Source organism: Melospiza melodia, chromosome 7 (assembly GCF_035770615.1).
Source record: "Melospiza melodia melodia isolate bMelMel2 chromosome 7, bMelMel2.pri, whole genome shotgun sequence".
Taxonomy (NCBI): domain Eukaryota; kingdom Metazoa; phylum Chordata; class Aves; order Passeriformes; family Passerellidae; genus Melospiza; species Melospiza melodia.
In genome coordinates this window covers 30,960,420-30,987,691 of record NC_086200.1, presented here as the reverse complement: position 1 = coordinate 30,987,691, position 27,272 = coordinate 30,960,420, and the positions used below count along the sequence as shown (strand labels likewise).

The 27,272-nt window shown below is 52.2% G+C and overlaps 2 protein-coding genes across 4 annotated transcripts; one reads left to right on the top strand and one right to left on the bottom strand.

Moving 5' to 3' along the window:
• Positions 1-1,137: 1,137 nt before the first annotated feature.
• On the bottom strand, positions 1,138-13,314 carry PGPEP1 (pyroglutamyl-peptidase I). 3 transcript variants are annotated; one of them, XM_063161175.1, is made up of 5 exons: positions 13,246-13,314; positions 10,304-10,356; positions 4,625-4,741; positions 3,259-3,491; positions 1,138-2,693 (listed from the first exon to the last, which is right to left on the bottom strand). In XM_063161175.1, the coding sequence occupies exons 4-5, from the start codon at positions 3,462-3,464 to the stop codon at positions 2,501-2,503; spliced, it is 399 nt and encodes a 132-aa protein (XP_063017245.1). In that variant the 5' UTR covers positions 3,465-3,491; positions 4,625-4,741; positions 10,304-10,356; positions 13,246-13,314; the 3' UTR covers positions 1,138-2,500. The 3 variants fall into 3 exon arrangements, with proteins under 3 accessions (XP_063017245.1, XP_063017244.1, XP_063017246.1); XM_063161174.1 differs by lacking the exon at positions 13,246-13,314 and adding an exon at positions 12,886-13,008; XM_063161176.1 differs by lacking the exon at positions 13,246-13,314 and having other exon boundaries at positions 10,181-10,309.
• Positions 13,315-13,484: 170 nt separating this feature from the next.
• On the top strand, positions 13,485-23,156 carry LSM4 (LSM4 homolog, U6 small nuclear RNA and mRNA degradation associated). Its single transcript, XM_063161183.1, has 5 exons — positions 13,485-13,556; positions 13,762-13,803; positions 13,910-14,008; positions 19,075-19,258; positions 21,809-23,156. The coding sequence occupies exons 1-5, from the start codon at positions 13,554-13,556 to the stop codon at positions 21,895-21,897; spliced, it is 417 nt and encodes a 138-aa protein (XP_063017253.1). The 5' UTR covers positions 13,485-13,553; the 3' UTR covers positions 21,898-23,156.
• Positions 23,157-27,272: the final 4,116 nt, after the last annotated feature.

Genomic DNA, 27,272 nt, shown 5'->3' with positions numbered 1-27,272 from the left:
AGACCCATCCAGGGCACCCCCAACATTGCCAAGGGACCCCCTGATCCATCCAGGTGATGTCCAGAACTGCCAGGGCACCCCCAGACACTGCCAGGGGGAACCCCAGATCCACACAGGGCACCCCCAGACTCATCCAAGGCACCCCCAGACCCATCCAGGGCACCCCCAGATCCATCCAGGGCACCCCCAGCCCCATCCAGGGCACCCCCAGACCCATCCAGGGCACCCCCAGATCCATCCAGAGCACCCCCAGCCCCATCCAGGGCACCCCCAAACCCACCCAGGGCACCCCCAGAACTGCCAGGGCACCCCCAGACCCATCCAAGGCACCCCCAGATCCATCCAGGGCATCCCTAGAGCATCCTCAGCACTGCCAGGGCACCCCCAGATCCATCCAGGGCACCCCCAGACACACCCAGGGGTGCAGAACCAGGGATGGACAGACGGACAGACGGACAGGGACCATCTCACCAGGAGATGCTGATCCCTCCCTGACCCCTCTGTGGGTCCCTGCTGAGATCCCACCCTTGCAATTTTGCTGTGGCCTCACCAATCTGTTGGTTTCCCACCTCCATTTCACCCACAGTGACATCAGAGGTGAATTAATTCAGTTTTTTGTTTGTTTTTCTGGGATTGCTCCATCACCAAACCCCCTGGGACATTTCCTCTTCCCCAAGTTTAGCAGCTAAAAAACACCCAGGACAAAAAAACTTCCCACCAACAAAGGAATAAATGCTATGGGGATAAGGAGCTCAACTAATCACAAAAATAAAAATTAAAAAAAAAAAAAAAAACAAACTGTGTCAAAGCATGAAGATTTCAACAAAATATTAAATAAAATAAATTACTAATCAGGAAATCTGACAAGTGCTACCTTGGAGTGGATGGCAATGACAATACCTCTCTTGAAGGCAAATTCCTGGCTGGAGAACTGAGGAGGAATTTCCCTGGGTCCATCCAAACACATCCCCCTGCCCAGGTGCCCTCAGTGCAGAGTTTCTGTCCCATCCCGGGGGTTCCAAGGACGGGTTTTGTCACCAGACTTCTCCTGGCAAGCCCAGGGCAGCTCTCACTGAGAGTTACAATAGCAGAGCCAGTCAGCACCAGAGAAATTCAAAACCACGGGGTTTAAAAACCTTTAAAATGTTTAAAATGCCGTTTATAGATATATTTCTATCTATTTGTAAAAGCATCACAGACCTCGCCGTCCACGTGGCCTCTCCACGAGGCCTCAGCTCCCAGTTTGGTGTCTGGTCCTGCTCCAAATCCAGCTGGGTTTTCCTTGCTGCAATCTCAAAATTTGGCAGCAAAATCTCCTCACAGGACCAGCATCACCTGCTGAGGCCCAAGAGAATCCCTGGGGAAACCCCCAGGAGCAGCCAGAACCACTTCTGAGCCCTCCCATTGGGAGGGGACACCAGCAAAGAGCCTGGAATCCTCACTCTGAGCAGAATTCCTGAATTTCAGATAATTCCCTCTGCTCCCCAGGCAGTGGGATTGGGTTTGAAGAGCTGAAATTTGATTTTTTTTTTGCAGGGATTTTGAAGACTTCCATCTGCACTTTTATGCCCCCACTCAAATCCAGGTGGAATTGGGATCTCAGTTCAACGTTGCTCTCCTAACCTGGAGCACGAGGGGGGAATTTGCAGCTGGGGAAATGATAAATTACTGAACCTTCACCTCAAAACCAGCATGGAGCACCAGGATAAAGGTCTCCCGTGGGGGAAGTGGCCCTCAGCAAAGCTCTTTATCCATCAGTGATTGGTTTTGGACACATTTGAACCGAGGTGTTTGGTACAGGAGCTCCTTGAGGAAGGGAGGTGGCCAAGAGGGAAAAAGAGATTTGGAAAGGTTTAGGATCAGGCTCCAGAAATTAAAAATAAAAAATTCCAGCTGGATTTGGGTTCCAAAAGGATCCCAAACACATCCCTTCTACTGCAGCTAAGCAGCCTGAGGTGTCTGGAGGGTGTGGAGAGAGGAATCAGCGCCCAAAATAATTTTCCATTCCAGCCGAGCAATTCCAGGCTCCTCATGCCCACCAAACTCTGCTTTCCATGCCAACCCCACAGCTCCAGCTGTGCTTCCACACCATCACCTTGAATTTGGGTCAGGAGAGGGGGAAACAAACCCAAGACCACCTGGAAGCAAACCTTTCATGTCAAGAATGAGCCACAAGAGGGTTGGGTGAGCTGGCCCAGGTGAGGAACAGCACAAACCCCTCGGGAATCAGGAGCTGCAGGTGTCCTAAAGAAGAGATTCTGAATCCTTTGTTGCTCAGGCTGGAGCTCACAGATTCAACAACAACAAAAAAAGTTAATTTCTAAGCAGAATTTGTAGAATTTTCCTTTTTTTTTCTGGTTTTTTTTTTTTTTTTTTGACGTCTCCAATTCTGGGTCTGGAACTGTTGCTTGATTTATATTTCTTTTTCCCCCCAATACTTCATCAGAGCAGGGAAAAATTTTTGGAAGTGCAATACTAGGAGAGCTCCTGGCCAGGCTGCTCAGTGTTCATGCTGACAATTGATTTTGTCTTCAGAGTGCTCCAAAAAATCCAGCATTTCCTCTATGATGGCCTGCAGGGCCCGGCCCAGCTGTTCTGCAGAGTAAGGTTTCCCCAGAGGAGGCACGTGGACAAACGCTGACCTCCCATGGCTCTGGTACAAGGAGGTGTAGTAGGTGAAGTCACACAGGTACCTGCAACACAAAACCAGGGGTTATTCAGTGAAAAATTAGGGAAAAAAAACAGATAAAATGAGCTGTGAGGTCCCCATCGTTCAGCATCGTGTGGCATCCTGGGGTTTAGGGAAATGTGAGGCAGGAATTGTGAGTCTGGGATTGTTTTAATTCAATTTAGGACAAGAAATGTGAAGACCACTCTTGTTTTTTTTTTCAAAATAAAAAGGATAAAACCAGATAAAATGAGCTGTAGGGGCCCCATCGTTCAGCATCGTGGTGGCACCCTGGGATTTAGGGGAATGTGAGGCAGGAATTTTTATAGAATTTTATATATACATTTTAATATATACATTTTTATATATTTATAGATAAATATATTTAAATATAAATATAAATATATTTTATAAATATAAACATGTAATATAAATGTAAATATATAACTGGCTGAGGAGGGAACTGAGGCCAGTGGCTGCTTTGCGAACAAGACTCAGTGCTCTGAGGAGCTGACCACGAGAAAACACCAAGAAGGAGTGAAACCCTTGTGATAAGGACACAACAGTGATAAGACGCCAAGGCCCCGTACCTGCCAGCGTCCTTGGAGATGGTGACAGTGACATCCAGGCCCAGGGCACTGACCCTGCTGCTGACGGCGTCCATGTCGATGATGGAGTCGATGCACTCGGGGCCGCCCTCCACGCAGCACTGCGAGCCCGGGCAGAAGCGGCAGTTGTCCAGCCCCTTGTAGCCCACGTTGTGGCCACACTTCTCCAGGGTGACAGTGGTGGCCATGCCCGACACGCCCACGTGCACCACCAGCTGCCAGGGGACAAGGGACGGGGTTGGGTTGTGCAAAAATCCCAATCACAGAATCACAAAATCGCACAATAATGAGGCTGGGAGAGACCCCTAAGGTCATCGAGTCCAACCTGTGCTGGGTGGTAAGAATTGTTCTGATCGTTCTCTGAGGTTCAGAGAATGTGGAACCCAGAAATTTTCTTGGGAAGAATTGTGCCTTGCTTTTCTCTGTGAGGAGAAATGTGGGCCTACACACCAGGCCCTGACAGGCCAAGAAGCCAAACACAGGCACAGAAAATGAGATAAGAATTGGTTTGATCATTCTCTGAGGTTCAGAGAATGTGAATCTTAGAAATATTCTTGGGAGGAATTGTGTCTTTTCTGTGTGAAGAGAATGTGGGGCTATTTCCTGACAGGCCAAGGCACCAAACCACCATCACTGTGGCTGAACAATCCCCACATTGCATTCTGCTGTGGCACAACCACAGGCACAGAAAATAACATAAGAATATTCTTGGGAGGAATTGTGCCTTGCTTTTCTCTGTGAAGAGAAATGTGGGGTTACACACTTGGCCCTGACAGGCCAAGGAACCAAACCACCATCACTGTGGGTGAGCAATCCCCACATTGCATTCTACTTTGGCACAACCACAGGCACAGAAAATGGTAAGAATTGTGTTTTTCCTTTCTCTGAGGTTCAGAGAATGTGAAACCCAGAAATATTCTTGGGAGGAATTGTGCCTTGCTTTTCTGTGTGCAGAGCAATGTGGGGCTATTTCCTGACAGGCCAAGGAACCAAACACCATCACTGTGGGTGAGCAATCTCCACATTGCATTCTACTTTGGCACAAACACAGGCACAGAAAATGATAAGAATTGTGTTTTTCCTTTCTCTGAGGTTCAGAGAATGCGGAACCCAGAAATATTCTTGGGAGGAATTGTGCCTTGCAGTGGCCCCTTCACACCCACTGCTCCTGGGAGCTGCAGCACTCCCAGCTGTAAAATCCTACATATTTCTCACCACAAAAGAGGAAAAAGTCCAGCCAGGACTGCCAGGCTGAGGGAATAAATGAAAAAGGAGACTTCCCATGGTGCCCACTGCAGGTTCCAACCCTTGGCTGGGTGGTTTTTTCCTCCTCGCTTTACTCACTCACTTGGGGACTGTGCTTCTTCCACAAGGCAGGAATGAGTCTCTGCACGGTCTGGTACTCAACAGGGACCTCATAGACGTGCAGATCCACGTCATCCCTCAGCCCCAGCTTCTCCAGCTCCTGAAAGCACCAGCAAAGCAAAACCAAGATGGTCAGACACAGATGAGCAGAGGATTTACTCCTGGAAGGTTCAATGGCAGAGTGAGGAATTAACACACAGTTTACACCAGGTTGTGTGAGCTCATAAACAGCACCTGCAGTGAGTTCACAGCAATGTAAAAAACCCCAAACCCATAATGGCAACAACAAAGGCATCTCCCCACCTGCGTGCAAGCAGAGTTTCACCCACAGAACCGTTTGTGTGGCTCTGATGTGTGTGTGACACAGAAATCAACATTTAACTGACAATAGTTCCAGCAGCACCCACGCTGCCAGGGAAGCCTTGGCTCTGATATTTATAGAGGGAGACTGTCACAATCCTGCTCCTTCCAAAAAAATGACAACGTGGGAAAGGTGGAACTGGCAGGGTTTCATCCATCACCCAGGGCTGCTGGCCTGCAGAGGAATTTCACATTTATTCCCAGATAAAGAGCTCTCAGGGCTGGGGTGGTTCAGCTAACCCTGTAAATGATTCCTCCCTCTCTGCCATGAAAACATCCCAAATATCCTGGCAATAAACGCAGCCAATTTCCTCCAAACCTTTTAAAAAACAAAGTGGCAGTTAAATACCTTACAAAGACTTTAAAACCAGAGGAAAGGGTTTGTTTTTTTTCTCCCCAGTGTTTCTGACAGGAAAGCACTGTAGGATCCCAAAATTGGGAGTTCCCCCTGCCCACAGGTTCTCCAGTAAAAGCCATCAAAGGACATTTCAAAATATTCCTGAATTTATCTCTGTTCCAGGTTTGGATTCGGTCACCAGAGCCACGAGCTGCTCTTTGAAGCAATTCTCAGGTTTTGTTTTCCTCCTTGCAGATCAGCTGTTCTCACTCTCCAACCTTGTATTCCCCCAGGTTAGAAATTAAAAATTAAAGGCACTTGAAAGGAGAAGACAAGTTGAGGTTTGAGGCCTCCCCCATTTAAACATGAGCAGTGTCTTGCCATTGTTTTTCTGTGTTTTCATCAGCATGAGTGGTTTTCTACTGAGGGAAAAAACACCTTTCACACTTGCACAGCCAAACCACAGGGATGTAACAAGATTTAAGATAACTAAAACAGCCAGAAAGGCCAAAGTGACACTTTGAGAGAGCAGCAGATATGAGCGAGGATGATAAATCACAGGCTCTGGCTCCCAGGGCAAGGCTGATATTAAAGCCTGGCTGTATTGATTAGTGTCTGGCACACTCAGACATTCATTAGCACCGCTGGACGGAAGGGATGCACAAATCTGCACAAATCTGCCTTCAAAACCTTACCTGGAGCCTCAATAAAGGAGTTTACAGATGAGAGTGCTCAACCACCAGCCAGCCCCCTCAGGAGGAGAACAAACACTTTTTAAGAGTGTTAATAATAATGAGAAGTGATGCTCCTGAAGGTGAAGGGTGGGGAAGGAAAGAGCTCCTGGGGATGGGTTTGGTGGTGGGGATTCAGAAGGAAAGAGGTCCTGGGGATGGATTTGGTGGTAAGGATTAAGAAACAGCTTCTAGGGATGGGTCTGATGGTGGGGATTGGGAAGGAAAGAGCTCCAGGGGATGGATTTGGTGGTGGGGATTCAGGAGGAAACAGCTCCTGAGGCTGGATTTGATGGTGGGGAAGGGAAGGAAAGAGCTTCTGGGGATGGATTTGGTGGTTGGGATGAGAAGAGCCCCTGGGATGGATTTGATGGTGGGGATTCAGAAGGAAAGCGCTCCTGAGGATGGATTTGATGGTGGCAAGTTTTGCTGGACGAAAACAGAACCCTCCAGCCACTTAAACCTTAACTTTACCAAGCCCCAACTTTCCCTTTACCCAGGCCCAGCGCTCCATAATGAAGATGTTTGTGACCTTCCCCCCCCCGTCCCTGAACAAGCTCTGCCCCCCAGCCCTGTCCACCTGACAACCAGAGCACACAGAACATGTGTGACCCATTCCCTGACCCCTGCACAATGCTGCTCTTTGTGAGCCTCTAATATCCTTATCAGGTCTGTCTAGACACCCTGACAGCAATTGTCCTTCCTAATGTCAAAATGCACTCTGACCCCTCTCCTCCTCCTCCTCCTCAGCCTGAAGCACTTTGGGGGGATGAAGGAGCCCAGCAGCTTCACAGCCCACAGGTCACACCTGTGTCCACACCTAAGTCACAGCAGGGAGGGCAGAAAACCGGATTACAAAACCTCATTTTAGTGATTTCTTCTTGAAAGTCCCTCCCCAGCAAAAGTTGCACCCGAGGAAAAAAAAAATAAAAATCCTGAACTGAAAATTAAAAAGATGAAAACTCAAAACAGCAAACCCAAATTAACACAGAGTGGTTTTGCTGTGAGCCTCAAAATAAGGCAGAAAGGAGTTTTTCTTCCTGCTGGTTTTATAGGAAAGCTCTCCCCCATGAGTAAAAACCCAAACACTTCATTGGGTTTTTTTTTTTTTTTTTTTTGGGTGAAATTTCGAAACTTTTCATTTCAGCAGCATTATCAGATTGCTGCTGCCACTATTTAAGGTAGCCATGTGTAAAAATCAGTCAGCTTGCAAAACCAGACAGAAATTCACTGCACTTCCAGGGCAAACTCACACCGTGCCCGTGTTCTGTGGGAGAACCCAAATAAAACCAGGAGCAGTGAAAACAGAACAAAAAAAAAAAAAAGGAGAGAATTTTATCCTCGGGATGCAGCACAATAAAAGACGTAATAAACCAGAACTAGCCGAGCCCCGGAGCTAAGGAAGGATTTAGAAAGATTGTTTAATTGATTTTTGCGCTATTAAAATGCAGATCACAGCGTCTGGGATTCGGGGACTCAGACACGCCTTTGTGTCCCCCGCGCTCCATGGAGTCCCCGTCTGAAAGTTGCACAATGCCCACCTCAGCCCGGCTCAAAGACATGCTGTTCCTTTTTGTCTGGGCCTCTGGGGGCTGAGACGGGGCAAGGAGAGGCAAATCCTCCCCGCTGCCTCCCAGCTGATGTTTTCACTCACAATAATCCCGACACGGAGCCGCCGGTTTGTACTCAAAACATCCTCCAGCTCTGGGTTTGGGCACCCAAAACGTCACAGATACACTCAAAACATCCCAAATCCACCCGAAACATCCTCCAGCTCTGGGTTTGGGCACCCAAAACATCCCAAATCCACTCAAAACATCCCAAATTCTGAGCTTACCCACTCAAAACATCCCCAGTTCTGGGTATGGACACCCAAAACATCCCAAATCCACCCAAAACATCCTCCAGCTCTGGGTTTGGGCACCCAAAACATCCCAAATCCACCCAAAACATCCCAAATTCGGGGTTTACCCACTCAAAACATCCCCAGTTCTGGGTATGGACACCCAAAACATCCCAAATCCACCCAAAACATCCCAAATTCGGGGTTTACCCACTCAAAACATCCCCAGCTCTGGGTTTGGACACCCAAAACATCCCAAACCCACTCAAAACATCCCAAATTCTGAGCTTACCCACTCAAAACATCCCAATTCTGAGCTTACCCACTCAAAACATCCCCAGTTCTGGGTATGGACACCCAAAACATCCCAAATCCACCCAAAACATCCCAAATTCGGGGTTTACCCACTCAAAACATCCCCAGCTCTGGGTTTGGACACTCAAAACATCCCCAGCTCTGGGTTTGGACATCCAAAACATACCAAATCCACTCAAAACATCCCAAATCCACTCAAAACATCCCAAATCCACTCAAAACATCCCCAGTTCTGGGTTTAGACACCCAAAACATCCCAAATCCACTCAAAACTTCCCCAATCCATCCAAAACATCCCCAATTCTCAATTTAGCCACTCAAAACATCCCAAATCCACTCAAAACATCCCAAATTCGGAGTTTAGCCACTCAAAACATTCCCAGTTCCCAATTTAGCCACCCCAAACATCCCAAATCCCTCAAAACATCCCAAATTCTGAGTTTATCCACTCAAAACATCCCAAATTCTGAGTTTGTCTACCCCAAACATCCCCAATTCTGAGTTTAGCCACTCCAAACACTCCCCAATTATGAGTTTAGCCACCCAGAACATCCCAAATCCACTCAAAACATCCCCGGTTCTGAGTCTATCCACTCAAAACACCCCCAAATCTGGGTTAACCCCCCAAAACACCCCCGACTCTGAGTTTTGCCATCCCCCAGGCCCCTAAAAATGGATTTTTAAACAGAGGGGATGACTTCATCCATCAGCCACACAGCTGAGCAGCCACCAGCGCCCGGAGCTGTTTCTCTTTAGGTTTGTTTATTTTCTTTTCAAGCAACATCTCAACACCCACCACTCCTCCTGCTCCAAAAACACCCTTTTGTCTGTCTCCTCTAAAATAAAAGCAGCTATTTACAACACCAGCAAGAACAAACCAAATCACTGAGCCTCACTTCTGGTTTTTAGGAACGACCTGTGTTTTTGTTCCCACCATCCACAACCTGCATATTCCTCCAAATTTAAATATATTTATTTAATAAATAGATTAAATAAATATATTTAATATTATAAATTAAAAATAAATTAAAATTAAACCCAAAATGAAATAAATTCATTCCCAAAAAAGCTCTTGGAGGCAAAGGTTTTGTCTTCTCCCACCAGCCAACGCATCAGGCAGCTGGACACGAGTTGGCTGTAATTGATTAGAGTTTGTGATTTAATTTAAAAGCATTTGGAAGAAGATATTAATCTCAGAGCTCTGAAGGGGAGAGAGATGTGGTGGGGAGAAAAACAGATTTAATTCCCTGGGCAACTGCACTAAAAGGTACCACGGAATTCCCAGGGGCTTTGCCACAAACCCCATCCAGAAGTGACAAAGGAGGAAGTGTTGGGATAATGTGGCAGCACCATCCCTGTGAAAAGTGTTTTTACAGCAAAAAAACCCTTAAAAAATAGTTCAATTCCCTCTTTTTGCCTCATTTGTGGGATGCCAGCACCACCCAGGTGAACTCCTGGGCTCGGGGTGGGATTTTGGGGTGTGCTGTGCACGGCCAGGAGTTGTTGGATTTTTCCCTCTCAGGATATTCCAGATTTTAGGGACGTGCCCAGGCAGGTACAAGTGGCATAAAGCTGATTCTCCTGAGCAGGCAGGAAAAGCATTTCTCCCAAATAAAGAAACTCTCCCAAACAGAGAAAGGAGGATCCAGGGGGGAAAAATGAGGCAGCTCTGAGTGGGAATCAGACTCTGCCACTCAACCCCACCAAAGTCTCCTCCCAGGGATGAGCTTGGGTTTAAAGGTGAACCAGCTGGCCCGGGCTCAAGTCAGAACTGAGAGGAAAACACCCAGATTGCCCTGGGCTGGCTGGTTTGTTTGTCTGGAATCCTCCAGGAAGATTCCACGCTCCCTGCCCAAAGCTGGGAATTCCTGACTTGCCTCAGCTACATTAACCCACTCCCATTAAACTCCACCAGCTCGGGGGTTGTTTTCTGAGCAGGGAATCAAACATTACCCAGCTGGGTATCTGCAGAGAGCTCCAGGAGAAGCTGTAGGTGATGAAAAGAGCTGAAAGCACAAATTTGTAGGGATTCGTCCTCGATTTTGACACTTCCCAAGAGGGGAATTCAGGGGTTACCTGAACTGCAATCCAGCTGGCGTTCACAGCGTGCTCCCCAAACGGCCCAAACCCTGCAAGAGAGGGAAAATTCACAGATTTGACTCAAGTTGCAAAGAGGTTTGAGCTTTCCTGGAAAAAAAAAAAAAAAAAACAAAAAAAACCTCCACTTCTACCTCTCAATCCTTATTTCTTTACACCTGAGTACCAAACAAGGCACCTGCACCGAAATATTTCAACTCCAGCCTTGTACAGTGAAAGAAAACAATAAATTGCCTGAAAATAAACCCGTTTTTTTTTTTTTCTTGGGGAGTAGAATTTTCCTTCCTGCCCAGGTTAGAAAAATTGGTTATCACCAGCTAACTTGCCCGATGGCACAGAATTAGAATCATGATTGGATTTTCTATTCCTGATTGCTTCAGCCCACAGCAGATGCTTCCACAAGCCTGCCTCAAATGTTCCTTCCCCGCTCAGGGTCCTCTCCAAGATCTTCGTTAGCATTAATTACACCTCCCAAGGAAACAAACAGAGCTGTTGACAGCACACCCACAGCCCAGCAAAGGCTACCAGGGTGTCACCAAAACCACTTCCCTCAGCACCTCCAAATTCCTAATGAATAACTTTGGAGTTAACTGGTAATCCATAACACCTTTTTATCATTTTTTTTTTTCCCTGAGCAAGCACACAAAGGTTGGGCAATTTATCTGGGCGTAACGTCGATATGCTTTAATTTCAGATGTCAGCCTTGCCCTCCGAGCCTGCTGCAATTAGGAGACATAAATTCTGCCCAGCCCCTGAAAGGATCCGAGAGGGACCACAAATATCAGCTGACACCTTAATGGAAGCGTGGGGTTCGCCCTTCCCCGGGCTGCACCTCAGCAGGAATTTCCCAAGCGTGGGCTCGTCCACGCCCGTGGATTTCAGCCCGCCTCGCCAAAATAAATATTCCTCACAAAACCCAAAAAGCTGGGGGTGTTTTCCTGCGAGCAGAGCTGCAGGGGTGTGAGACAAACCCTGACAGGGGGAAGGAGGCAAATTAATGCCTTGCCAGCTGTTTCTGCAAGTCCCACACGGCTCCCCGGAGCTGAATTCCCAAATAAAGCGTGACGATCCCATAAAAGAAACGAAATCCATGTTTTAGCAATAAAAAGGCTGGAATTCCACAGGTGCCCAGGCACAGGGCAGGATTCCCCTGGCTCCAAATTCCAAACCCAAGTGGCACAAACACAGCTGGGGTTATCCCTGCTCTGGGGAACAGAGGGAACTTTGTGGGCAGCGCATCCAGCCCTGCAAGGCTCATTAGCACTAAACCAGCTGCAGGGATGGCCGTGGGATTATCTCCTTAATGATTCTAAAAAAGAAATTGTGCACAAATAACGTTTATCCTCGGCTACCCGGGCTGGGAACCCACAGGGAACACGACACGATCCCCAGTGCTGAAGGGAATTCCTTCCTGACATCCACGGAGCTATCAAATCACAAGGCAACCGCTGCCTTTTCGCAACCAGACTTCACTGAAATTTACCCAAAAAAAAAAAAAAAAAGGGAAAAAACGGAGCGTGGAGGAGCCTGGAGCAGCAGAACGTCTCCTGACGCAAGTTTTCTGTTTAGTCACCGCCGATTTGGGGCTGGGAAAGGCAGGATCTGCCACCTGCTCCCTGCCAAAGGCACTTTCTGCCCATGGTTACGGCTGCCCCGCTATTCACACGGCCCCGGCTTCAGCTGCTGGGGGAGACCTGAATAGTTGGGGCCAGTTCCCCATTTGTCACAGGGCGGCCTCACCCACAAATCACCCCGGGCTGCCTTTGTACCCCGGGAGGGGCTGACACGGCCGGGGCCTCTCGCTTATTCTTCCCTTCCAGAGCCTCGGGGCTGCCTTGGGGGGCAGCTCCCACACTTTGGGGGGCTCAGAGCGGGATCCCCCCCTCCCTGCACCCCATTAATCCTGCTCCTTGGGGGGATCCGTTCCCTTCTTCTGGTGAAGAGCAAAGCTTTGGGATGGGGTCACATATAGGAAAAGGGGATCCAAGTGCCAGCTGGGTGGGTAAATGTTAGGAAAGCCCCTCGCCGCTGTACCCCCCCAGCTCTGACACCCCCGAGCCAAAGCCCCCCAGACTCTGCCCTGCGCCCCATTTATCGCCCCACACTGGGGACAGCCCCCCAAAACAGCCCCCCAAAACAGCCCCTGCTCCCCATTCAGTCCCCACCTGATGGGACAGCAGACCCTCCTCACCTTAGGGTCTGCTGCTCACCTTCCCATTATCTCAGGGAAGAGATCCCCCAAGTGCCCCCTCCAAGCCAAGGGGTCCCCAAAATTCCCGCTCTCCCCCAAATTCCCCATTACACAGAAGCGCCCCCTCCAAGCCCGGGGAGGGGTCTCGCCCCTACCCCCGGTCACTTTAATCAGGAAAAGGATCCCCAAAGCCGCTGCTCAGCCCGGAGCAGGGGTCCCCCAGCTGCACCCCCAGACCCTTTAACCCCCCCCAGCCCTGCCCTTCCCTGGCAGCCTCCCCCTCAATTGGGGAAGGGCTCCCCCAAAGTGCCCCGGCAGGGACGGGGTCCCCCTTCAATACCCCCGCATTTCCCCTCTCACCGCCCCGTACCCGTCACCACCACCGCCCGCCGCGGCTTCTCCATCGCGGCTCCGTCCCGTCCGTCCCGTCCCGTCCCGTGTCTGTCTGTCTGTCTGTCCGACCGTCTGTCCGTCCGTCCGTCCGTCCCGTCCCGCCGCCGCCGCCCCGCACTGAGCCCGGCCCCGCCCCGCGCCGCCCGCCCCGCCCCGCGCCGCCCGGACCCGCCGCTTCCGCCGCCGCGGCGGAAGTCCCGCAGCGGGACGGGCCTGGAGCCCTTCCCCCGTTACCGATCACCGGCACCGTCCGTGCGCGGCGCAGCCCGAGGGGCTCCCGCTCGCCCGCCTCAGCGGCGGGACTCGGGGGGGGAATTTGGTTAAATAAAACGCTCACCCTGAGCCTCGCGGGGTTCGCTGGCCGGCTGTGGGGCAGCACGAAGCGCGTTCGCGGTACCGGGCGGTGCGGAGCGCGCCCCGTCCCGTCCCGGCGCGGCCAGTCCCGGGCGGTGCCGCCGCAAAGGCGCGGACCGGGCGGCGCGGCGCGGCCGGGCCGTGATCCGCGCTCTGATTGGCTGCAGCGGGACCGCGCCGCTCTCTGATTGGCTGCGGCGGGACCGCGCCGCGCTCTGATTGGTCCCGCGCGGAGCCGGGGGCGGTTTGAGCGGCAGCGCCCGGCGCGGCGGCGGCTCCCGGTCCGGCACGATGGTGAGCGGGGCACCGGGAACGGGGGGAACGGGGAACCGGGCACCGGGCTCGGGAGGAGGCTGAATCGGAGGGAAGGGCCTGCATCATCTCATCCCCGCCGCCCGGGATGGCGTGCCCGGTGCCCGCTCGGTGCTCGGGTTGGTGCCCCGGCCGGTGTCCCGTTGGCGGTCGATGCTGAGGCCTTTCTCCTCTCTTCCCCCCGCAGCTGCCCCTGTCCTTGCTGAAGACGGCGCAGAACCACCCCATGGTGAGTACGGGCCGCGCGGCCCAGCCCCGCTCCCCTCCCCGGTAGCGCGCCGGTGGCACCGGGCACGGCCCGGTACCGGCGCCCCGTGACCGCCGTTCTCCCGCAGCTGGTGGAGCTGAAGAACGGGGAGACGTACAACGGGCACCTGGTGAGCTGCGACAACTGGATGAACATCAACCTGCGGGAGGTGATCTGCACATCGCGGGTAAGTCTGCAGCACCGGTACCGGTACCGGGCACGGCAGGGTCCGCGGGGAGCACCGGGAGCAGACAGGACTGGCACCCAGATCTGTCCCCAAAGGTCCCCGCAGCCAGGCTGGCTCTGCTGTAGCTCACCTCGCTGCTATGGAAGTGTAACCTCTGCCTGAAATGCAGATTTAATGTCATTATTCATAACGGTCATTGAATTATTGATAGTGCCCATAGTGAAGGAGCAGCCCTGTGTGTGCCCCCTCTCTGCACATCACAGCCTGAGGGGCTGGGGTCCCTCATCCCCCTGGGTGAGGACTGGGGGGCCACGTGCTGTGATGCTGATCCCGGTTTCCCAAAATCCAGAGCCTTTACCTGTCCCAGGCAGCCTCAAACACCACGATCTCTTTTTTTATTCCCTCCAATCTCTTTTATTCCTTCCAATCTCTTTTATTCCCTCCAATCTCTTTTATTCCCAAAAGAATAATGGGAATATTCTTTTATTCCCAAATCAATCTTTTTGATCCCCTCTCCACATCCAGAGCCCAGCTGCTGTTGTGCTTTCCCAGCCCTGGAATGCCAGATCCCCCCGGGAAGGGGCTGCCAGGGATCCTTGTTCTCCCAAAAATCCCCTGCAAACCGCCCAGTTCCCGCTGTCTCCAGGACAGGAGTGTGGGGTGGTGTGGCTGGGGCACACCAGGGTGACAGGGGGGACACCCTGAGTGAGGTTTGCAGGGAATTTTGAGGTGGAATTTAGGAATTTGTGGCTGGGATGAGGAACTGCTGTTGCATTTAGCGGGAGGGAGACTCAGAGGAGGTGACAGCAAAGTCAGGACACAGGTGGTGATTCCCTTCTCCTTGGAGATTTGCTTCCAAAGGCTCAGTAGCTCAGGTTTTATGGGAGGCATCACCCAGAGGGACACGGGGATGTTGGAGCGAGCCCAGGATGATCAGAGAGGGATGGAGCAGCTCTCCCGGGGGAAAAAGGCTGAGGAAATGGGAGAGGAGAAGCTTTGGGGTCACCTCAGTGTGGCCTTCCAGTGCCTGAAGGGGCTGACAAAAACATGGAGAGAAACTTTGGACAGGGGATGGAATGAGAGGACACAGGGTTGGGGTGGGATTTTGGGAGGGAGTTCCTCTCATGAAGGTGGGGAAGTTTGGGATGAAATTCCCAGAGCAGCTGTGGCTCTGTCCCATCCCACAGTCCAGGGGATTGTGTCCCCATCCCTCGGATACACGGGGAGGGCAGAGTTGGGTAGGATTTTGGGAGGAATTCCTCCCTGTGAAAGCAGTGAAGTTTGGGATGAAATTCCCAGAGCAGCTGTGGCTCTGTCCCATCCCACAGTCCAGGGGATTATGTCCCCATCCCTCGGACACAACCCAGTGTCCAAGGCCAGGCTGGACAAGGCTTGGAACCACCTGAGACAGTGGGAGGTGTGGAATTGGGACAATCTTTGATTCCCAACCCAAACCATTCCATTATTCCATCATCCTATGACCCCGACATAGCCTCACCTGCCTCCAAATGCCCCCAAAGCCCGGGTGGAGACGGAATGTGCTGGTGGCGCTGGCCGCTAGATGGCACGGGACAACGAGGCGGGAGCCGGCTGTTTACCCGGGACAGGCGGAACGAGGAAGGGGCCGGGAGCTCCATCCCTTCCTGCAGCCGAGCACAGCCCAGGCAGGGCGGGGTTTGCCGGCTCTGCCTCTGGCCGGGGAATCTTGGCCTGGGCTTGCCCGTGCAGGCAGAGCCGCCCCAAATAATAATAATAATGATAATAGTAATGGTGGTGATGAGAGGAGCTGCAGTGCTGGGGAAGGGGAAACAGGAAAGCCTTAAAAATGTGATTGCCTGGCAAAAGAGTTTGAGAATATGGAAATTATAAGTGAGGTTGAAATGAAAGCAAGCTTTGAGATACCTCAGTTAGTGCACAACTGGAAAACAATGAAGGTAACCCCCTTTTGATGGAACAACACCCTCTGCTTGCAGACAGCTCCGAGGGTCAGAGCAGACCCTACAGCTTGGCAGGAGGGACCAAAGAGGAGTTTTTAGGGTTTAAAATGTAACACAGTATGGTCATGTAATGATTCTCATAGGCTGTATGTAAATGCTATAGGATTTGTATATTGTACTACATTGGTTAGTGAGAATCAGAATATTCAGCACAGAAGATGATTTATGGTATTGGAACGGGAACTTCACTCTCTTGTCCCTTTTACTCTCTTAAGCTTTTACTCTTTTACTCTCTCACCCTCTCACCCTCTCTCCCCCTCTCCTCTCTCAGCCCTGCTCCGAGCTGTGTTTGGCAGCTCCCAGCAGGGCCCTGCACTTGGCCCTTTGCAATAAACCCCAAATTCCACAACCAGGATATTTATTGTATTGCAACAGGAACCTTGTCCTCTTTTACTCCCTCTTTACTCTCTTTACTCTTCCTCACACTCTCATCTCTTTACCACTCTCTTGCCTTCTCTCTCTTTACCTCTCTCTCCTTCAGGCCTGCTCTGAGCTGTGGCTGCAGCTCCCAGCAGGGCCCTGCACCCAGGCCCTTCGCAATAAACCCCAAATTCCACGACCAGAAGAAGATTTCTTGTACTGTAATGGGAACCTCACCCTGTGATCCTCACTTTTACTCTCTTTCTCTCTTTACCACTCTCTTTATCTCTCTCCCCCTCTTTGGGGCCTGCTCCGAGCTGTGGCTGGCAGCTCCCGCCCAGGCCCTTTGCAGATCTCTCCCCTCCATCCATCCATCCCTCCCCACCGTGCTACCCCCGTCACTGCTGCGTCCCCAGGGAGCAGAACGGGCCCTGCTGGTCTCTCCCCCTCTCCCGGGACCCTGCAGGCTGCACATGGGGAGGGCTGGGCTGGGCTGGAGCCGCCCCAGCTGCAGCCGGGCCCTGCTGGAGCCGGCCCAGTCCCTCCTCCCGCTGACATCATGGCCAGGGAGTTGTTGTTCAGCTCTGGGTTCTTGTTCCTACAACCCCGAGTTGTTGTTCAGCTCTGGGTTCTTGTTCCTGAGTTGTTGTTCAGCCCTGGGTTCTTATTCCTACAACCCCGAGTTGTTGTTCAGCTCTGGCTTCTTGTTCCTACAACCCTGAGTTGTTGTTCAGCTCTGGGTTCTTGTTCCTACAACCCTGAGTTGTTGTTCAGCTCTGGGTTCTTGTTCCTACAACCCTGAGTTGTTGTTCAGCTCTGGGTTCTTGTTCCTGAGTTGTTGTTCAGCCCTGGGTTCTTATTCCTACAACCCTGAGTTGTTGTTCAACGACTTCTTAATTCCACGACTCGCTGAAAAAACCCTGCTGGGTTGAGCCCATGGTATCCCAGGAAAATCCTGAAACAACACAGGGAGGTGGCTGCTCCAAAACTGAGCACCTGAAGATTTTTATTTTTACTTTTTTTTTAAATTATTTGTCTGTTTAATAAATATATAATAACACATTGGGTTTAGTCCTAGGGGGAGCCCATGGTATCCCAGGAAAATCCTGAAACTGCCTGAGAGCAACACAGGGAGGTGGCTGCTCCAGAACTGAGCACCCAAATATTTTTATTTATAAATACATAAATAAATATAAATACACATATATTTGTTTATATAATAAATATATAACAACCCATTAGATTGAGTCCTAGGGGAGCCCGTGGTATCCCAGGAAAACCCTGAAACTGCCTGAAAACAACACAGCGGGGTGGGTGACGCTTGAAGATTTTTATTTTTATTTTTAATAAATGTACAAATTGTGAGTTCCTCATTCCCCTCAGCTGCTCTGGAGGCTCTCAGCCCACAGCCAGCTGGCTCCAGAGCTGCCTCTCTGCTCCCTCCACACCCCAGAGCAGGGAAGGAGTGGGGTGACTCCCAGCTGGACAGGAATCCTGGCCGCAGCTGCAGTTTTTACACCAGAATTGGTTGTTCAGCCCCACTTTAACTCCTGCCTCCGGTCCCACTTTCGATTCCCCTCTGGTGTGAGAAGGGAAGAAGGGCCTGGTTCCCTCAGCCTCTCCTGCTGACGTTTTCTGTGAGTGTTTTGAGGAACAAATTGAAATTACAGTTGTTCTGGGGAGTTAAAACCCCATTTTTCACAGCTGGTTACAGATAACGCTCCCAGCAGAGACTGCTGCAGCTCTGCCCCTCTCCAGAAACGCTCAAAATCCCTAAAAGTGACCCAAAAGCATCAGGTTTTGCTCGTGGCCTCACATTTTGCTCCCCGGTAGGCTGGGAATAAGTTAAAAATCCCCAAAAGTAGCAGAAAGCAGCAGATTTTGCTCATGTCGCTCCCCAAAATGACAGGGAAAAGTTAAAAATCCAAAAAATGACCTAAAAGCAGCAGGTTTCGCTTGTGGCCTCACATGCTGCTCCCCAAGGACTCACATTTTGCTCCCCAATAGGCTGGGAACAAGTTCAAAATCCCCCAAAATTACCCAAAAAGCAGCAGGTTTTTCTCCTGTTTCTCCCCAACAAGGAGACAGGGACAAGTCCAAATCCCCAAAAGTGACCCAAAAGCAGCAGGTTTTGCTCGTGGTGACAAGTTAAAATTCCCTAAAAATTACCCAAAAGCAGCAGAAATCAGCAGATTTTTCTCGTGTTTCTCCCCAGCAGGACGGGGACAAAAAAATCTGTAAAAATGACCCAAAAGCAGCAGATTTTGCTCACGGTGACAAGTTAAAAATCCCTAAAAATTACCCAAAAGCAACAAGTTTTGCTAATGGACTCACTGCTGCTCCTCAACAGGCTGGGGAGAAAAAAAAAATCCCTAAAAGTGACCCAAAAGCCGCAGAAAGCAGCAGATTTTGCTTGTATTGCTCCCTAACAGGCTGAGGACAAATCCAAAATCCCTAAAAGTGACCCAAAAGCAGCAGGTTTTGCTCATGGCCTCACATTTTGCTCCCCAGCAGGATGGGAACAAATCCAAAATCCCTGAAAGACACCCAAAAGCAGCAGGTTTTGCTCACGGTGACGAGTTAAAAAATCCCAAAAAATGCCCCAAAAGCTGCCGATTTTGCTCACGTTGCATCCAGCAGGCTGGGAACAAAAAAATCCCCAAAAATGCCCCCAAAATCAGGATTTTTCTCTCGTTTTTCCCCCGCCAGGACGGGGACAAGTTCTGGAGGATGCCCGAGTGCTACATCCGCGGCAGCACCATCAAGTACCTGCGGATCCCCGACGAGATCATCGACATGGTCAAGGAGGAGGTGGTGTCCAAGGGCCGGGGCCGCGGGGGCATGCAGCAGCAGAAGCAGCAGAAGGGCCGCGGGGTCGGAGGAGCCGGGCGAGGTAAAAACCTGATTTTGTTATGAGCTTGGACGAGGTAAAAATCTGATTTTTTTTTTTGGTTGGACGAGGTAAAAATATGATTTTTGGGGGGGGGTTGGAGGAGCTGGATGAGGTAAAAATCTGATTTTATTTTTGGGGTTGGATGACATAAAAATCTGATTTTTTGGGGGTTGGACGAGATAAAAATCTGATTTTTTTTATGGGGTTGGAGGAGCTGGACAAGGTAAAAATCTGATTTTTTGGGGGTTGGACGAGATAAAAATCTGATTTTTTTTATGGGGTTGGAGGAGCTGGACAAGGTAAAAATCTGATTTTTTGGGGGTTGGACGAGGTAAAAATCTGATTTTTTTGGGGGGTTGGAGGAGCTGGATGAGGTAAAAATCTGATTTTATTTTTGGGGTTGGATGACATAAAAATCTGATTTTTTGGGGGTTGGACGAGGTAAAAATCTGATTTTTTTTATGGGGTTGGAGGAGCTGGATGAGGTAAAAGTCTGATTTTTTTGGGGGTTGGGCGAGGTAAAAATCTGATTTTATTATGGGCTTGGACGAGGTAAAAATCTGATTTTTTTTTGGTTGGACGAGGAAAAAATCTGATTTTTTTGTGGGAGTTGGAGGAGCTGGACAAGGTAAAAATCTGATTTTTTTAAAATTTTTTTTTTCCCTCATCTTGGAGAGGGGACAATGGGATCCCTGCCTCTAAAACCTCCCTTTTTGTGCAAGGAGCACTCGTGGTGCTCTGTGTTAAGGGCAGGGCTGTGTCTGGGAGAAGCTGGAGCAGGATCCAGTCGAGCAGGCAGCCCTGGCAAGGAACGGGGAGGATTCGTGCCAGGGATGGGCCTCCTTCCCTCCCTCCCTCCTTCTGGGCTGGGCAGGAGCTCCAGGGAGTCTCAACTTGACTGTTTCAGCTCCTCCTGGTTCCTGCAGCAGCAGAAATGCAGCTCAGCAGGGCCCAGGGGCAAACAAAAGGGGTGAAAATAGTGAAAATAAACCAGGCTCTGCTCGTGGCAGCGAGGGGAAAAAAAAAAAAAATCATCTTCTTCCACCTTTAAAATGGGGCTTTGGATTTCCTGATTTGTTAATGTATTTATATTTAAAAATAAAATTAAAAAAAAAAAAAAAAAGAGAGAGACAAAACTATGTGAGCTGCTTTGGAAGATGAATAATTCATGTTCCTGATAAAGGGCAGGTTGCCACTTCAGGAGAAATAGGTCACCCAAACAACCCTTCCCATTTCCATTTCAGGGGTTAGGTGATCCCAGGGCACTCCATAATATAAATATAAATATAAATATAAATATAAATATAAATATAAATATAAATATAAATATAAATATAAATATAAATATAAATATAAATATAAATATAAATATGATTGTATGTGTCATCGATATTTATATTTATATATGTGTTTATATATTTATATTTATTTATATTATTTATTATAGAGGTTCCCCTCATTGCCTTTGCCTTGGCACAGCAGTTTTTTAGGATTTTTTTGGGGGGGGATAAGCACCAAAACCATGCTGTTTTCCCTGCCTTGGCACAGCAGGTTTTTAGGATTATTTTTTTGTGATAAACACCAAAACCATGCTGTTTTCCCTGCCTTGGCACAGCAGTTTTTTAGGATTATTTTTTTGTGATAAACACCAAAACCATGCTGTTTTCCCTGCCTTGGCACAGCAGTTTTTTGGGATTTTTTTGGGGATAAACACCAAAACCACGCTGTTTTCCCTGCCCACCTGGTGGGGAGCTCCAAGGTGCAGCTCCTGCTGCTGTTTCCATGGGCAGCCTCAATTTGCTGATGGAATATTTTCAGGAGAAGCTCCAGCACTTGCTAATTAGCTCAAAGGTTTGGCTCCCATTACCGAGACGTGAAGGGAGGAGGGAAAGGAAAAAAAAAAAATTAAAAAAATAATAAAAAAAATGAAGGCAGGACAATTTTGCTGTGAGGCCACGGGGCAGGAGGGAAGCTGTAATTGTGCTCACAGTTGAAAGGATTATTGTCTCTGACACTCCTCATCCTCCTCCTTTGGCTTCTGGCTTGCCAAGCTCACGAGTGCAGGAGGAGCATCCCCAGCACTGCAGGCTGGGGAAGAATTCAATAATTTAAGTTTTGGGCACATCCCCTCCTCTGGAGAAGCTCTGGTGCGTGGATTGGGTCTGCTTTGGGCTCTGCCTTTGTGCAGCAGGGTGGACCCAATCCCTTTATCCCCAGGATGGGGTTTTGGGGATAAATCTCATCCCAAAATCTCAGGGCTGGGCGATTTCACATCTGTTGCTTCCCCTGGTTCCATTTTTGGGGAAGAAACCTCAATTTACCACGAGATCATCATTAATCGCGAGATGGACGCGCCAGGGGGGTGCCGCTGAACTTGCTGAGGTGGGGATGAGTTTGTGCACCTCCTAAATAAAGGTCTGGGGCTGCGAAAGGAGAAGTCAAAAAGTCACATTTCTGCTTCTGAGGCTCCAAAATAAGCGGGTTTTTGGGGTGAGACGTGGCTGGGCGAGGCATTGCTGGTGCTGATACCTGTCCCTCTGTGCCCCACAGGTGTGTTTGGGGGCCGTGGCCGAGGAATTCCAGGCAGTGGAAGAGGCCAGCAGGAGAAGAAGCCGGGCAGGCAATCAGCCAAGCAGTGAGGGCAGGGACACTCTGGCTCTTGTCACCTCAGGGCTGTCCCCAAACGCTCCCTGTGCCACCCCTCCGCCAGAACCAGAGCCCAAATCGTGCTCCTCTTTCTTTACAAGGAGTTTTCCCTCCTTGTAGCCAGCAAATAATTGGAAATATTCTTAAAAATTCGTTCATGGTTAAGGAGCGAGGTCCTGCCTTCTCCTGAGAGTGAATTTTTCAGCCTTGCCAGGTTTAATTTAAAATATTCCCCTGTTCAGAAGTACCAGTATGAAGGCAAACACTTTCTGGATCGCTTGGATTATTATTTTTTTTAAATACTTGAAACTTGGGAAAGTTGTTTTGTTTGTAACAGATGTGTTTTGGTTTAAAAACACTGAACTTGAGGATGTTGTGTCTGAATATGAATTGTCCTAAAAAGTTTGGGGTTTTTTAAACCAACAAACACTGAAGCTTTGCTTTTCTTCTCCTGGCCAGTGAGTTCTGTTCCTCCAGTGCCTCAAAGGAGCGATGAACCTTCAAGGCTTGTTCCCAGGAGAGCTTTGTGACAAACGAGCATTTCCCAATTAGTTCATTGCTAATTTGACTTCAGGTCGGAAGTTTCCTTCAAATGAGCAGGGGTTTTTTTCTGTGGTTTTTGGTTTCTTTTTTTTTTTTTTTTCCTTTTGCATGAGGCTGGTGCACCCCTTATTCCTGGTGGGGGATTTAAATTTATTGTTTTGAAACATCAATTTGAGTTGATTTCCGTGGATTTACTTTTGAAAACTCTCTCATTTCTGCTGTGACACCGAGCCCTGAGCTCTGACAATATTTCCCACCCCGATTTCTTCCGTCGGTGGCTGGTGATTGACCTTGGCTGGCTGTACCTGTCACTTCCTCCCCCAGCCCTCAATTACCCTCCCCGGGGCACAGCGTGTGAGCTCCCGCAGCCCCAGAAAGCTCCTGGGGATTCCCAGGGCAGGTCACTGCAGTCTTCCATCAGCAAAACGCACCCTCAGAACCTCCTGGCTGCTCCCAGGGGGAAGGGAACGGCTCTGGGCGTGCCTCAGCCCCTCTGGATGGATGGAACAGCTGGGTTTCGGGGGGGAAATGCTGGTATTGTGACTCGTCTCGAGCAGGTTTGGGGTTTTGTACAACTGGTTCTCGTGTTGGAGGCTCTGCCATCGCCGCTGTACTGGAAAGGAGCGGAGAACTTGCTTTTATAGAGTTATTTTTTTAATGTTTGTAGCACTGGGCACAGTGGTGAGTGAGAATAAATCTCCAGCCTCTCTCTGTGTGTGTGTGTGTCTGTGATGCTGCTGGGCCCTGCCTGGCCCAGAGCCCTTCCCCGAGCCCTGGAGTCGGGGATAAATCCCAAATATTCCATTTCCAGCACCAGCCACGGGGCTGTTCTTGCTGAGGCCGTGAGCAGCACTCGTCCAGTTCCAGGGATGGGCTGATGTGTCCTCCCTGCTGGAAAACTCCTGTGGCATTTCAACAAAGCCCAGGCTGTGTCAGACTTTCCCTCCCCGACCTGCTCCCTCCCTCTGGATCCCTGTGCTGTGGCTTCCCTGCTGCAAAGGGAATTTTCTGGCACCAGAAATCCTCACTGCAGCAACGGGGAGAGTCCTCCAAGCGCTGCTTATCTCCTGGCCAAGCTCTGGGGTCAGGTGATGGAGCTCGTTGAGTTCTGCATTTGTTTAATGACCCCACTTTAGCAGCATTCCCTGCCTGCTTCCCCCTTTTTTCCTTTTTCAATATTTTTGTGCCCCCCACAAAGGGCAGCTGGGTGGCAGATGGCTCCGTGGAAGGGCATTGATTGCTTTGGGCTTTTCTGCCCCAAAAATCCACATCTGGGGAGCTGTCACTGCCCCGTGGCTGAAAACAAAACTAAAAAACAAAAAAAAAAATAAAAATGAAACAAACCAGGGAGGAGCGAGATAAAAGCAACAAGCAGAGAGGAGGAGGAGGAGGAGGAGGAGGAGGAAAAGTCTGAGGCTGGCTGCGGGCGTGGGTGGGCGCAGAGCCTGGCAGGGCCAGCGTGTCCCCACGGAAAGGCCCAGCAAAGGCCGCCCTGGAAACCCTTCCCGGGGTATTTTGGGGGCTCTGGAGCCGGTGGCAGCCCCGGGTTGGCGTCTCGGTGACTCAGAGCTGCTGAGCCCTGCGAGGAGGCAGCACAGGAATAGTTACACACCAGCGACGCGGAGGGAGTGGCTGCCGAAATACTTCAGGGCTGTGCTAAGCAACTAAAAATACACGTCAAACCCTCCTCCTCCTCCTCCTTTTTCCTTTTTAAATCTGTTTTCTTTCTCTCTTTCTTTCTGGGTTTTTTTCTTTTTTTTTTTTTTTTTTTTTTTACCTTTTTTTTATTCTTGTTTTTGGTTGTGGGAGGCCCCTGGGGGTTCCTCGGGGACAGGGCAGGTTTGGGGACAGGCGGTGGTGGCAGCTGTGACTTCTTGTTTTCCCGGCTCGGTTCCTCTGTCCCTGCCTGTGGCAATGACTAAGAGGCAGCTTCCCCTGCGTGCCCAGAGCCTGCCGTGCCAGTGCTGGGGGGCAAACCCTGCTTGTTCCCTTTTCCAGGAGGAGCTTGTGCCAATCCTGGGGTGCAAACTCTGCTTGTTCCCTTTTCCAGAGCCTGCCGTGCCAATCCTGGGGTGCAAACCCTGCTTGTTCCCTTTTCCAGAGCCTGCTGTGCCAATCCTGGGGTGCAAACCCTGCTTGTTCCCTTTTCCAGGGCCTGCTGTGCCAATCCCGAGGTGCAAACCCTGCTTGATCCCCTTTCCAGGGGGGGCTTGTGCCAATCCTGGGGTGCAAACCCTGCTTGATCCCTTTTCCAGGGGGAGCTTGTGCCAATCCCGGAGTGCAAACCCTGCTTGTTCCCTTTTCCAGAGCCGGCCGTGCCAGTGCTGGGGGGCAAACCCTGCTTGTTCCCCTTTCCAGGGGCAGCTTGGCATCCCTGGTAGCCCCTGGGCACCACTCAGTGTGCAGGATCAGGCACCCCTGGTGCCCTGGAGCTGGTGGCACACAGGGAATGGTGCTGGTGGCACTGTTGGAGCCCTGGTGGGGACAGCAGGAGCGTGAGGATGCTCTGGTGGCCATGGCCTTGCTCCAGGGTAAATCCAGGTGGCAGGACACCGAGGGCTCTGAGCGGCTTTGGGCACCCAGCAGTGGGGACAGTGGCACTGCCAGCACCGGTGCCACCAGCTCGGGCCCTCCCCGCGGCTCTGCGGGCGGAAGGGGTCACTGATTCACGCCCCTCATTAAACGCTCATTAGGGAAATTAAGCCGCTGGCATGGGGTTCTCGCTTTGGGGACAGGGGACACGCAGCGGTGGTGGCAGAGGGGACACGGCAGGACAAGCCCCGGGTGCCGCTGCCCCGGCGGGGCTGTGCCGGTGTCCGGTTCGTGGCTCCCGTCCCTGGGCACCGGGAGGCCCCGGGGCCGGTCGGTTCCCCGGTGGAACCGTGAAAGCGCCGCCGGCCCAAGCCGGTTCTGCGTGCCCCGCTTTCCGTGGGGTGTCCCGGTGCCCGAGGTGTGTCCCCGGCCTGGGGACCCCGAGCGGGGATGGGACAGGGACAAGGGGAGGGTTTTGGCCTCGCTGTCCCTCGCCCGCCGGGTTTGGCCGGGACGGAAAGTCTGAACCTGCCGGTCCGGCCCGGCCGCGCCCCTAATGAGGGGTTGGGAGCGGAAAGGGGAACGGCGGCTTCACCGGCGAGGGCACCGGGCCTGGCACCGCCGCCGGCTCGGGACAGCGGGGCACACCGAGCCGTGTCCGCCCTGCTCTGTCCCTGCTGAGATTTAACAAACCGCGTTTATTCGGGCTTTAATTAACAGCAGCTGTTGGGAGGGGGGCAGGGAGATCGCAGTTGTTCTCTCAGTTGTGCCTCAGTTTCCCCAGCGCCAGCACCGCGTGTGCCAGCCCCGAGCGCTGTCCTGGGTGTCCCCCGTGTCCCCTGCCGCCACGGCCGTACCGTGCCGTGCCGTGCCATACCGTCCCCGCGGGCAGCACGGACACACCGGGGCGGGAGCTCCTGGCACCGGCAGAACCGGGGCCCCGCGGTGTCCCCCGAGTCCCCCCACGCCCGCGGCGCTGACGCCGCTGATTTATCGCCGTCGTTAGCGCAGCCCGGGCAGCATCTGGCCGCAATTAGCGCGGGCTCGGCGTCACCCGCCCCGCTGTCCCGGGGCCCCGCGCGTGCCCGCGCTCCCGGCGGCGCGGGGGCCGCATCCTGCCCGGTGGGGGGGGGGTTATCGGCGGCCACCGGCGCTGCCTCCCCCCGCGCCGGTGACGTCAAGCGCTGACGCCGATCCGCCCCCTCAGCCGCCCGCGGGCTTGGCCGGCCGTGACGTCCGCCGCCGCCGCCGTTAACTCCCTCCCCGGTGCCGCCCGCACCGGGCTCGTTGTGCCCCTGGCTGACCCGCGGTGCGGGGATGGTGGAATTCCCCCCCGCTCCCCGGTGAACCGGAGGGAGCGGCTGTTCCCCGGGTGAACCCCGGTGCCACGGGAGGTGTGGGGACGTGCGGGAACGGTGCAGCCGCACAAACCCTGCCGTGCCAGCGGCCTGTCCCGGGCTGACCCCCACGGGCGGTGGCCTGGCTGTCCCCCGGGGTTCCCGTGAGATCCCGTGGCGGTGCCTGGCCCGGTGTGCTCTTTTATTTATTTATTTGTTTGTTTGTTGTGCCCTTTTTACAGCCGGGGTCCGGCTCGGTGCCAGTGCCCGGTACCAGTGCCTGAGTCAGTGCCCACTGCCCATGCCAGGGCCAGTTGTGGTGCCGGTACCGGGAGTCCAGTGCCAGGTGGCCGGTTCCTGTGCCCGGTCCCAGTTGCCAATTCCCATGCCCGGTTCCCATTCCTAGTCCCAGTGCCTGGTTTCCGTGCCCAGTTCCCGATTCCCAGTAGCCAGTTCCCGGTGCCCCGTGCCGTTCCCGTGCCCGCTTCCCGTGCCCGTTCCCGGTGCCCCGTGCCCTGTTCCCAGTGCCTGGTTCCCGTTCCCAGTGCCCTGTCCCGTGCCCGTGCCCAGTTCCCGTTCCCGTGCCCGGTTCCCGCCCCTCCCTTTGTGCCCATCAGCCCCGGCGGGGCGCGCGCCGCGGGGCCACGTGACCGCCCCTCCCCCGCGCTGACGTCATCCCAGGGCCCCGCGCGCTGTTGTCCCGTTTACCCGCCGGTCGCCGCGGCGACGGGGCCGGGGCAGGGCCGGCACGGGGCGGGGCGCCGCCTCCGCGGGGACAAGGCCACGCCCCGTATGCAAACTAGGGCGGGCGAGGACGTCATCTGCAGCCAATGGGGACTCGACGCGGTGAGGTCACCGCGGCGGCGCCGCCTATTTAATGCGGCGCGGGGCGCGCGGCGGCGGCAGTGCCGTGTGCGCGCGCGCAGGAGCGGGGCCGCGGCCGGTGCGCACCGGGC

Coding starts and splice junctions, on each gene's coding strand:
- LSM4 (XM_063161183.1), top strand. Junction 13,804..13,909: donor CGGCGCAGAACCACCCCATG/GTGAGTACGGGC, acceptor GTTCTCCCGCAG/CTGGTGGAGCTGAAGAACGG. Junction 19,259..21,808: donor GGTCGGAGGAGCCGGGCGAG/GTAAAAACCTGA, acceptor TGTGCCCCACAG/GTGTGTTTGGGGGCCGTGGC.
- PGPEP1 (XM_063161174.1), bottom strand. CDS start 12,919: ATGGAGAAGCCGCGGCGGGCGGTGGTGGTGACGG. Junction 10,357..12,885: donor GCGGGCGGTGGTGGTGACGG/GTACGGGGCGGT, acceptor CCTCTCTTGCAG/GGTTTGGGCCGTTTGGGGAG. Junction 4,742..10,303: donor CCAGCTGGATTGCAGTTCAG/GTAACCCCTGAA, acceptor TGGTGCTTTCAG/GAGCTGGAGAAGCTGGGGCT.